The sequence below is a fragment of the Arachis hypogaea genome, chromosome 5 (assembly GCF_003086295.3).
Source record: "Arachis hypogaea cultivar Tifrunner chromosome 5, arahy.Tifrunner.gnm2.J5K5, whole genome shotgun sequence".
NCBI classification, from domain to species: Eukaryota; Viridiplantae; Streptophyta; class Magnoliopsida; order Fabales; family Fabaceae; genus Arachis; species Arachis hypogaea.
Genome location: NC_092040.1, coordinates 112,080,706 through 112,092,757, shown reverse-complemented (window position 1 = coordinate 112,092,757; position 12,052 = coordinate 112,080,706). Strand labels below are relative to the sequence as shown.

At 31.1% G+C, this 12,052-nt stretch overlaps 2 protein-coding genes across 2 annotated transcripts; one reads left to right on the top strand and one right to left on the bottom strand.

Moving 5' to 3' along the window:
- Positions 1-4,783: 4,783 nt before the first annotated feature.
- Positions 4,784-6,444, top strand: LOC112802787 (dehydration-responsive element-binding protein 1C-like). The gene has a single exon (XM_025846133.3). The coding sequence runs from the start codon at positions 5,423-5,425 to the stop codon at positions 6,161-6,163; it is 741 nt and encodes a 246-aa protein (XP_025701918.1). The 5' UTR covers positions 4,784-5,422; the 3' UTR covers positions 6,164-6,444.
- A 1,198-nt stretch (positions 6,445-7,642) lies between these two features.
- Positions 7,643-11,737, bottom strand: LOC112802785 (uncharacterized). The gene is made up of 5 exons (XM_025846131.3): positions 11,363-11,737; positions 9,436-9,697; positions 9,142-9,338; positions 8,593-8,780; positions 7,643-8,499 (listed from the first exon to the last, which is right to left on the bottom strand). Exons 1-5 carry the CDS (start codon positions 11,464-11,466, stop codon positions 8,213-8,215), a joined length of 1,038 nt encoding a protein of 345 aa, XP_025701916.1. The 5' UTR covers positions 11,467-11,737; the 3' UTR covers positions 7,643-8,212.
- Between the last annotated feature and the right edge of the window lie 315 nt (positions 11,738-12,052).

Sequence of the window (12,052 nt, the reverse complement as noted above, 5' to 3'; positions counted from 1 at the left end):
AGGCAACTGAACCAGGATACATGATGGTGTCATCTTCTCTCTTCCCTTCTCTGTTCTGTTTTCTGGTATTCATGAGACAAAATAAAATTGTTTCATAAATTTTCCGATGCTAAATTCAAACAGATTCAGACTGAAAGATTGTTATAAAATAGTTACATCATTAAAGTAAAAGAAAGTTATAGATTCAACCCCTCACCCTTCTCTAAGCCTTCTACAACATTCAATCCAGCATAACCATACTATTAGTCCTAGCATGGCAAACACTCTGAAAAAAAATTAGAGAACTAAGCTTGCATGCCAAACAGATAGCTGAGATCAATGATAAAGCTCGTGTTACAATGAAAAACACCTATAAGAATTTAGCAACTGCTGCCGGCAACAATGACAAGAAAAAATCTTCAAAATCATGTAGCAAAAAGTGTAAGAGTCATATAAGAAGAAGGAGATGCGCAATTTTTAATGTAGTATTTTCATAGAATATAACAACAAAACTGCAACTTCTTTTACGAAGTTAAATTAGACGAACAACGTTGCATGGAACATACTTTTTGAAATATTTTAGTAAATTTAAAAAAAAATTAGAATCAATAATAATTTTAACTAAACATATTTATTATTAAGGATATTTTAGTAAATTTATTATTAGAGATATTTTGTAAATTAAAAAAAAATCAATGTAAAAAAATAATAATATTTAATTAAATTTATATTTAATTTTTAATTATTAATATTTTAATTTAAATAAATAAAAATAATTTTGATATATTATATAATATAATAAAAAAAATTAAACTCAACTAAACAAAAATTTATCTATTTCTAAGATTATTACACAATGCATGTTTTAAAATATTAAATTTTATAATCAAACATAAAAATGTTATATACCACCTAATCTTATTTTTAAATATTATATTCCTAAAACAATATTTTTAATAATAAAAATTAATCTTTGAATAAAATTTATTATCCATTAACAAATTATTAAATAAAATTTAGATTCGTAAAAATTAGCTTTTAATCTGCATAAAATATAAATGGCTTCGAGAAGAATTGTAATCAACATCAAAAGGAAAAAAAAATAGGAAACAAAACCAACAACACCCCCCACCCCCCTGCCCACGAGTTCCACCACCCTAAAACAATAAAGAGAAAAAAAAAATAAAAGGTAAAAAGGGAAAGAGAACGGTAGCAGTAAATGCAGGTTCCAAATTAGTTAATTGATAATGGATCGAATATCTAGCATAGTGGTGTACACATTAATATAAAACGATGGGGGGAAAAATGAAAAGCATTTTCTATATCTCTTTCCAAATATACATTAAAAACCACTGTTTGTGGTGGGGAACAAATCAAAAACCATTGTCTGCCGGAAGTTTACAGAAACCACTCAGATTTTCTTCAGAAAAATTCATATTTTATAATATCATTATTTTTAGTTGTTAATAATGAAATTTAACCTTAAAATTTAATGTATATATATTATATAAACTTTTATCATTGCAAAACCAATTTTTTCCTTATATGTTTTAAAAATAATTTTGGGTTTCGGTTTGAGGGGAACTACAACAGTAATTATTTGTAATCAATAATATGCTTTACCTCCAAATAGTATCTAACTATCTATTATGTAAAAAGAAGATAGAAGAGAGAGTTGGCATCCAATTGCTTTTTTCCCCCTAAAATTACCTATATACATATATTATTTTTATATTTTGAACACGAAAAATTAATTTAAAAACATTATATTATTTACTATTTTGATCAATCTGACATTTATTATTATTATTATTATTATTATTATTATTATTATTATTATTATTATTATTATAAACAGGCCAAGGAACGGATCCACATACAAAATTGTAGGGGCATTTGTAAAAAAATAATAATAAATATACACAGAAATATATAATATTCAATTATTCATTGTGTCATTAAATTTGTTCTATGCTTAAATTTTTTATTTATTTATAATAAAAAAATTTATGTTTTTAAATATCAATACAATGAAAAAAATTATATATAAATTTAATCTATTGAGACTATAATAATAATAATAATAATAATAATTCAATTAGTTAATTATACAAAACCAAACTTAAATTTTTAAATATAAATAATATTATTAGTATTTAATAGTTTTTTTTAAAAGTTAATTGAGATAATATCATAATATTATATATTATTTATTTATTTTTATTATTTTATTTATTTAGTTTTGATCTTATATATAATAATTTTTTTTTGTCAAATAAACATCTACCATAAACATGATAGGATTTTAAATTTACAATTAAATAGAAAAAATTATTCAATAATTATTTAATAGAAAAATAGAGAGACATTATCTATATATAAATAATCAGAATTATCCATAGCTATTAAATTTGAATTTATCTTTTTTTTTGCATTTTTTTGTTAATCTCTCTCACACAATTATGAAAACTTAGAAAAAAATTAAATTGGTCCATTCAAATTATATTTCTAATAATTCTTTTTAATTATTGAGCTATAATTCTTTTTTGTATTATATAAAAAAAATCAATAAAATGTGACTTAATAGGTATAGAATATCTACCAAGGTGTTAATATTAATAATAACTATATTGAAATATTTTTAAATTAACATACTTTTAACATGCTCATTAAATTATTGGAAACGTAATTAATATATTTTAAATTTATTTTAAATATATTTTTTAATTATTTTTATATTATGTTTGCCCCACTACTAAATATTTTTGCGTCTGTCACTGATTATAAATATACTAAATTAATAAATATGTTAATATCAATTAATCTACTAGTATTCAGAAAATGAAATTAATTTACCCCCAAATAAAACTAAGAAAATAATAATATAACAAGTAAAGGAAGATGCCAAGAAAGAGTGGTCCTATATAGGTTGTATCAATTATTGCGGAGAAGATTAGATTTTAGGCCAACCAATCACTCCCAAGTTACAATTAAATAAATAATGAAAGATGCAAGTAAGGGGTCTCACCCCGCATTATTTTAAAAAATATTTAGAAGATAATACAAAAATAGAAAATAAATAATATAAATTATTTTATTTTGTATTAAATTTTTTTATTTTGTAATTTTTAATTATTGTTAAAATATACAATTGAATAAATTTAAATATAATAAATACATAATTATAAATATTACATATATAAAATTATAAATATTAAATTAAATAAAATAACTTTAAATCATTGTCTTTCTACTATAATTAGTTTAACTATTTGAATATCATCATTTTCACATACAGGAAAATGAAAAGGAATCAATACTTTTATTGATAAAATGTAGAGAATTAACTACTGTTGATTCAAATGCAAAGTAAATCTCATAGTTAAGAGAAAAACACGACCTAAATACTTACAAATTTACATCCTCATCATGATTATTGTTATTATTATTATTATCTATCTATGTCATTTCTCGTTAACTTTTATGATTTATAATGTATTATTTTGCATAATCTGAAATCTAATGGAAGTTAATTATTAAGGTCAAATATAAATTAAACAGTAATAACCTTCTGCACGGGAATATTTTTTACAGCCTAATACAATTTTTACTTGTATTAATTCGAGTGCCAACTTGTTTATTTATAAATTAATATTAATCGATATTATTGGGCTGGATTAATTCATTTGTTCGTACACATGTACGCGTTTCCGCGGGAAGGATGCAAAATTGAATACAACAATATTTCTGTCAATTCAAAAAAGTTCTCTCTATTTTTATTTTATTTATTTTTCTGTTGAAAAAAAGCGATTGGTTGACAATAGATAATAAAGAAATCAAAGGGCGGTTACTAACTGTCAAACTGAACCGTGTTTTGGAAACTATTTGTCTGCGTTTCAGACAATGTATAACTGTAACATTAGCTGTGTTATCCATGTGCCACGTGTACTCACCGTCACTCTCACTGCTCTTCTCACTCTATAATTTAGCATCTAAATTGGATTTATATTTGGATTGAATATTCAAAGTAGACTTCTTCTTTTGATTAGGATAACGAATCTTTATTAACTTCAAGTATAAGATACTTTTAAAGTTTAGCGTAATGAAAACATGTTGAAATATCTAAAATTAGTTTCTATATAAGTTTAATGATGTGAGTGTTAGGCATTTAGGTGCATGTTTCTAGGTCGAAAATATTTTTTTGCCGTATAGTTTATTTGAATGTGGTTTTAAAACTCGTTTGAATTTTTTTCTTAGAATTTGAGTCAAAATAGAGTCTGAACAATTAATAAAGAATTTGATTGGAGAGTTCTTTAATTTATTTGAAATTCCTTCATAGCTAACACAATGATAGGTTATAAAAGTTATCAAATATACAAATAATTAAGCTTGTGGAGAATGAAATTGAATCTTAGAACTTTGTCTCTTATTCTGAACTTGTGATGTTGTACGTGATTTATTATTTTTTATTTGCCTTCGCAATTTTTTTGTCAACATAAATTCAATTTTAAAATTTTAAGTTATAAAAATTTAAAGATAAAAACTCACATACAATTATATTTATATAAAATTATTAGTTAAAATTATTAAATAATTTTATATATTTAATTAAATTATTATTTAATAATTTTTAATTATCAATTTCATATAAAAAATATTACAGGTGGGTTTTTATCAAATCTAAATTAATAAAAATATAAATAATTATATTTTTACTATTATTAATTATCTGTATCCTCAACTACATAGAAACTTAGAATGAATTATAATATTAAAACAAATAAAGGAGTTATAACTCGGATAGCATAAGCATGGTAACTAAGTTTATTCACATATATGTAACAATATATTCTAGGTCTAGAAGTATGTGTAACAGTAATTCAGATACTGGTATATATAGTATTCTAGTCTAGTCAAGGAGCATGATGATATGATTCTTTGTATTTTGGTGCGACTGGTCACTAGTAGTGTGATGCATGCATGGCTTTCCCATTCAAGGAAACGCGCAATATGTACTTGTATTTCCTCCTTAATTGTAACATGTGGTGATAGATAGATAAGATAATACGCACGAACACCTGTCCACGTGTCACGATTTCCCACGCAAATCCACCGTTAACCAACTGTGCTCACTGCATACTAATTCAAAATGGGTCCCACCTTGGGAGGCTGAGCTGTCTTATTAGCTTCTTCTCCTCGTACGAACCTTGCCACCACCTTCCTTCAGCGTTCCCCCATCGCCATTTACTCAGTCATCAACCCCAGCTGGCTCCTCTTCATTCTCTAACCCTCACTCTCCCACTCCTCACTTTAATTTCCTCTTCTGCAACCTCCAAATCCAAACCCATATCATTATTATATATATAACACCATCGCTACCACACTCTCCAACAACTTAAACCTTCTAAACATATATAACCAATTCACTTGTATTTTCCCACTAATGTTTACCTTCACTACTACTCACTCTAACTCCACCACATGGCCGGCTGTTAACTCTGAATTCTCCACTTCCTATGACACTTCCTCGCCCGTTTCTGACGCAAGTACCAGTGGAGGCGGCGTTCATGGTTTCGTGTTTTCTGACGAGGAGGTGCTGCTGGCGGCAACCCATCCCAAGAAGCGAGCGGGGAGGAAGAAGTTCAAGGAGACACGTCACCCTGTGTATAGGGGTGTGAGGAGGAGGAACTCTGATAAGTGGGTTTGTGAAGTTAGGGAGCCAAACAAGAAGTCTAGGATTTGGTTGGGGACATTTCCCACGGCTGAGATGGCGGCGCGTGCCCATGACGTGGCAGCAATCGCCTTGAGAGGCCGCCATGCCTGCCTTAACTTTGCTGACTCCGCGTGGCGGCTACAGTTGCCTGCCACGTCAGATGCCAAGGCCATCCAGAAGGCTGCAGCAGAGGCTGCCGAAGCCTTCCGACCTAGGATGGCCTTGGAGACTAATGACAATTCCAAAGAAAGTATCGATGATGAGGTGGCAGTGACGGCGGCCGTGCCAAAAGAAGAGGAGCAAGGAGTGTTTTGTATGGAGGAGGAAGAGGCCGAGACGGTGTTGGGATTGCCGGAATCATTGAGAAATATGGTGCTCATGTCCCCAACACATTGCATGGGGTATGAGTACGGATATGCTGACGTGGACGTTGGTGATACTGAGGTGTCATTATGGAGTTTTCCAATTTAGTTTTTTGACTAATGTGTTTGTCTGGTTTTGTTTTCTTTTTTGTAATGCATGTATCTGTACTTGTTTTTAATCTCTTGTACGGATACTCTTTTGATAAAGACTCAAACAATAATGCCTCTTCATTTTCCCTTATTGTGAGCCCCTAGTTCTTTTATAGTGAAAGTGACTAGGAATGGGTAGGAATGAAGTTATTCATGTACAAAGGATATCATTGATGTTTTTGGATGAGAATCCTTTAATTAGCAGCAATCATAACAGTGCTACTTCTTTGATGATTGAAATTTGAATTGAATTTACAAAGAAAAAAAAAATTAGGATTTCTAAGTACGTTTCATTTTTCTTAAGATAAGGTGCTAAGTGACAAAGTGGCCAACTTGCTCTTTGATGACCCTCTTTGAATAGAGCTAAAGGCGGCTAAGTTATCATTTTTGACTAAAAAATTGTACAAAAGCACTATTTCTACAACAGAATTCAGTAATTTACTCAATAATTCAATTGTACAAGTTTACATAGGTTATGAGGAGGCGTATATTTAAAAAGTTCTATTCAATATTACAAATTCTTTTAAGAAGTAACGTTGCAAGTTAAATACCTAATTTACAAGCATATCAATATGATTCTCCACACAAGGAGAATCGTGTAAAATCACACAAGTCATGCTTGTAAGTTTGCCAAAATACATTTCCTAAGCTTGTACTGATTTGTAGCTTTTAGGTGGTATAATATGGCCAAGAGAGATTTTGCTACTATACACGCTTCTTGACGTACCTTGAGTTCATCCATATCTTAAGACCTTAAGTCAATAGTTCTGACTTCTTAAAGTTCTTAGAAAATAATTGCTGCTAAGTTTCAGGGTAAGAGCAATGTATCAGCGCCAGAAACAGAAAAAAAAAAAATTTCTAATTAGAATATTTCCAGAATCGTGGAGATGTTTCATGGTTGGATGTCGGATGATATGAAGTAATACAACTTTTTTTTCTCTTTTCTATTTTTAGGTGGACAGCATGAAATAATACAAGGTCGACGATATTTCTGTATTATTGTTATGTGGATCCTACTCACTGACCTCATTCATTATCATTGGTATTAGTATTTGGTTTATCATGTGTACAATATATAGTAACACACACCTAGCAAGACGACTACATGAGTACTAAAGTATATACTAAATTAATAATTTATATTAAAATATAAAATATATATTAAAAATAAATTAAATAATATACACAAATACATATTAACTGATCTAGTGGTTAATTTTTAGTATACATATAACAATTTTATTTGACTTCTGATATCTCCTTCTTTTCTTTTTCCTTCTTTTTGTTGCAAAAATGGTGGGGAAGGGAAAAGATAGCAGTAAGGAAATCCTTCACTAGTTTATTTCAAAGCCAAAGTTCTTATAAAAATAAAAACAGATATCTGTTATACTAAGCACTAGCCTTCTAGATTAGTTGATTCATCAAAGGGAGGTTGGTGTTTTGAAAATGAGTAGTAGAATTGCAAATTTAAATTTTACAAAGAAAATATCTCTAACAAATGAGGAAAACAGGTGTTAAACAAAGTAAAAAAAGACCAAATAAAACCATCGTGTTAAGCATTACAAAATAAATGCCACACACGAGGAAAATTGATACGAGCCCATTAACAATAGCAGCTACTTCCGACCCAACACAAAAGCTGAAAGCGATGAGAAAGCAATTGGGCCACTCTTAGCTGGGCAGAGAAACAAGCGTGTGAAGAAGCAACTAGCTTGGATGAAGAACTAGGAGCTGTGAAATAGAGCTGGTTTCTCTGCTCATACATCCAGGCTGGTTGCTTCTTCACACGCTTGTTTTTCTGCTCAAGCTAACGGTTTATCTGGCCCAATTGCTTTCTCATCGCTTTCATTTTCTCGTATTGGGCCGAAAGTAGCCGCTGTTGTTAATGGCTCATATCAAAAATGAAAGAGAAAGTTCTGATGTACAAATCAAAGTAGGCATAATAAGAAGCCATCTTTCACCTAATCCTCCACCCCTTCTATCCATTTGAGTCATTCAACAAGCACTGCTATTTCACTTTCTTTAGAAGTGATGTGGTTCTAAACTCAGCATCATCTCTTATGAAACTCCACCAAAGGAATGTGAGAGGAATGGTTGTTGCATGCCACAATGCATGAGCATCCACATATCCCTTGTAAGGTGGGAAATCGTAATTCTCCAAGAACATAGCTACTCCTCCTCCAACTACCACCAACCATAATTTCCACCGTGCTGGATGCTTGGAAATGCCGGCCCATACCGCCCAAATAAGAAGCTGCAAAATGGCCATTATCATGCAAACTTTTACGTTCAAACCTGAAAAGAACAGTCGACACATCAGCATACGTGTGCAAGATTGGTATACTGCATAGAAGGGGACAGAGAGCAATCTTAAGAACAGAAGATTACCATAAGCAAGATCATAGAAGTTCAAATACATGATATGAGTTGTCACAAAAGCAATCAAGGGAGCGGAAATCATAACTCTTGTAGCTTCATCCCTCACATTAAAAGCTCGAAGAATTGCTAGGATGAGGGTATATCCAAGTAATGCCACAGCAGAAGAGTAATCTAGTTTCTGTGTTAGCTCTACATCCCTACAGATAACGAAGTTTATTTAAAATAGACATTAAAACCCTCCAGAAAAAGGTCCTATTATAATCACAGAAATGAAATATCAAACAAAGCATAGCTGGCATAGATCCCTTGTAATAATGTATATTACTAAGGATGATCATAATCTACCTTCTTTAAATTGTCTTGTGATGTAGTCAGTATAAATATTTTATGATCATAGTGGTGTAAAATTTCAAAATAGATATGCCTAAAGTGTAAGAAAATAAGTAAGGAACTAACAAGAAACTAAAATTGTGCTACAGGGGTTGTTACTATAAGTCTACAACACTGAAACAAGATTTAGTATAGAACATAAATGGTAATCACTAGCAAACAACTTACCTACTATGAAAAACAGCACTCCATAACCATGAATTCATAGATAGGATTCCGTAGATGTGCCACAAGCCAGTGTACTCATAATAGGTCTTCTTATCTGGCCTCAAAGGCAAATTATAATACACAAGAATGAAGAAGGACACCCAGCCATGAAACTGTATAGCAAGATTAAGAGCGGACAGAGCAACAGCAACTGGTTCCTGAAACCATATATAACATATCCATGCCACATTGAGAAACTGAAACCAACCAACCCATATAACAACTAAGCTTTTCATATGAGATTCATGAAAGAACCTGAATCCCATAAACACGCCGAAATGGCCATTTTCCATGATACTTGACAGGCTTGTCACCAAGTTTTGTTCTTTCTTCCTCTCTAGCTACCATGCAGTGATACCGACAGTCAGTGCGGCAGTCCCATTGTTTCCACCTCAGGTAAAGGGGTTCATGCATGTACCATGGACCATCAACTGGTTTTCCGTCTGATGAGAATTTACAGTGTTGAAAGCATCTATCACCTACACATCCAGTTTTCTCGCACTGTTCCACGCAACCTCTGAAATTCAATAATCACAATAAAACTGATCATATTGTTGAATAGAACATGGGATAATTTTCTTGCTGTTATCAATAACACAGAAATTTCGTTGATGTGTGTAAATTTTGCAGTTGCTCTTCTGACCTGACTTATTTGCAAATTACAACTTACAACCAACAATAAATAAGCCTCGAACTTTTCTAATATTAAAATTAAAACCACCTTAAAAAAAAAACAAGAGTTAGATTTTTGCAAATGGAATGAGGACCTTATGAAAGTTTAAATTCCTTCCATCAAGCTCTTAGACTCTTTAGAACTTAACCAAAAGGGTAAGGAATTATTTGATGTTTTGCATAAAAGTCAAGACTGAAGCTGCATAACCATGGTAACATGTTGTTGATAGATAGCAAAATGTCAAAAGGAGACAAATGCATCCATACCAAGAAAACAGAGAAGCTGAAAGAGAGTCACACACAACTTTGAACAGGATACTTGTGCTTACCTAAATGTGCTAGATAAAGCTATTAACGCTGAAACATCATATGTATAAAAATGTTCAAGCAATTGCATGAAAAAGATTCAAACTGCTTGAAGCATGAGAGTTGCGCAGGATGTGTGAATGATGATGAAACCCAGGTGAATCTTACAATAACAGCAGCAATAAAATTTCCTATACTAATGCCATAAAATCCCCATTCAATCCAAATTACTTCTTTTTCTGGGAGCAGGGTTTCAATCTCATCTTCTTCTCAACATATCAGTCCTCGTCGGTCGTAACCATAAAGAATAAAGACCAACCTATTTGCTGTGACCTTAGATTTATTATACTAATAGGAATTTTAATTATTACATAGACTTATAATAGTGAAAATAGATATTTCACTAATCAAATCAAAGGGCATTTATGCAAGGTCAAGAAATAGTTGAAACTTGACAACAATTTCCCTTGCTTACCTCAATAGATGACCAAAAAAAGAGTCTCACCAGGTATGCCATAACAATTAACACCAACAACACAAAGGCATGCCATTTTATTTACATAAAGTCTATCCTTTACCGTTTGGATTGTAATCCCACGAAAAATAGCTTGTCTTGTTTCCCAATTTGAAAACCTCACTTGGAAAAAGCTTCTCCTTTATAGGTTTGTTCTAAACCATGGTTTGGGTTCCAAATAGAAACCAAACACGCCAAATTAGTGATCGAAACATCAATGCCACAACTGTTTTATTGAACATCACAACAGATACAAATTTTGATTACACAAAGACAGAACAACAAAGTTCCGAGAAGAAACACAACTATGAACTACACACAGAAGATATGATAAGAATCATCTTAAAAAATCTACTCTCAAATTTAACACACTCCATCCTTAACAACAGAGATTAAACCAAACAAATATATACATCATCATTCATTTCCCTATGCAGGGACTGAGATTCCAAAAATATACTAAACGGAATCATTCAATATATAGATTAAAAAGATTCCAAGACCACCCATTAAACTCTTCCCAAACTATCAAAACACACTATATGATTGAAAGTTCCAATTTTTGTCATGGCAATTGTAGTAAAACACCAAATCCGGTTCTAAAATTTTACAAAGTAGCTAGAGTGAGAAGTTAGAGCAAAATCCAGAGCTCAATAGTACATGGAATTTCATAAAGAGAATGAAGCTCACTTGTAAATCGGATCGGCGTCGCCGTCTTCAGCAGCAGCGATGAGTCGAAGGAGGAAGCATAGGGCAGTGAGGAGCAAGAAGGAATAGCGAAGATGCGGAGCCATCAGATTCAAGTGAAGGAAAGAGCTAAGTCAAAAGGGTAAGAAGGAGAAGGAGGAAGGTGTGGAGATTCTGGAGAGAATCAGTGGGTTTTGCATTTGACGGAGAAGACTAGCTGTTGAAGGAGGAAGAAGGGGAACTGAGTCAACTCGGAGCGAGTTGAGCTGAGCTGAATTGAGTTGAAGTGAAGAACCAAGAATCTCGTGAGAAGATGATATATCTCACAGACGGTTTACGAGGTGACACATGTTGTCCCCTTCTTTATATAGTTTTTTCTATGTTTATTAATTTAATATTTAAATTTTATTTAAATCTTAAATCCTAATAATGGTTCACGGAATGATCTGTATTATAAGTTTACGAGTAATGGATACTAAAATCAATCATTAAAATTAATTATCAGTATAAAATAAAATTAAAATATTAATATATATTAAAAATAAATTAAATTATATATATGTTTATATATAAATATTTTAATAATTTATTTTAGTGTATAAATAATATTTTTGTAAATTTACTACCATTATTATAATCATGTTAGTTTAACTTGGGCAGTCTTTGGCCAATCACAACATGTACAATTCATCG

Coding starts and splice junctions, on each gene's coding strand:
- LOC112802787 (XM_025846133.3), top strand. CDS start 5,423: ATGTTTACCTTCACTACTACTCACTCTAACTCCACCACATGGCCGGCT.
- LOC112802785 (XM_025846131.3), bottom strand. CDS start 11,466: ATGGCTCCGCATCTTCGCTATTCCTTCTTGCTCCTCACTGCCCTATGC. Junction 8,781..9,141: donor AGTGCTGTTTTTCATAGTAG/GTAAGTTGTTTG, acceptor CGTTATCTGTAG/GGATGTAGAGCTAACACAGA. Junction 8,500..8,592: donor CTTCTATGATCTTGCTTATG/GTAATCTTCTGT, acceptor TGTTCTTTTCAG/GTTTGAACGTAAAAGTTTGC.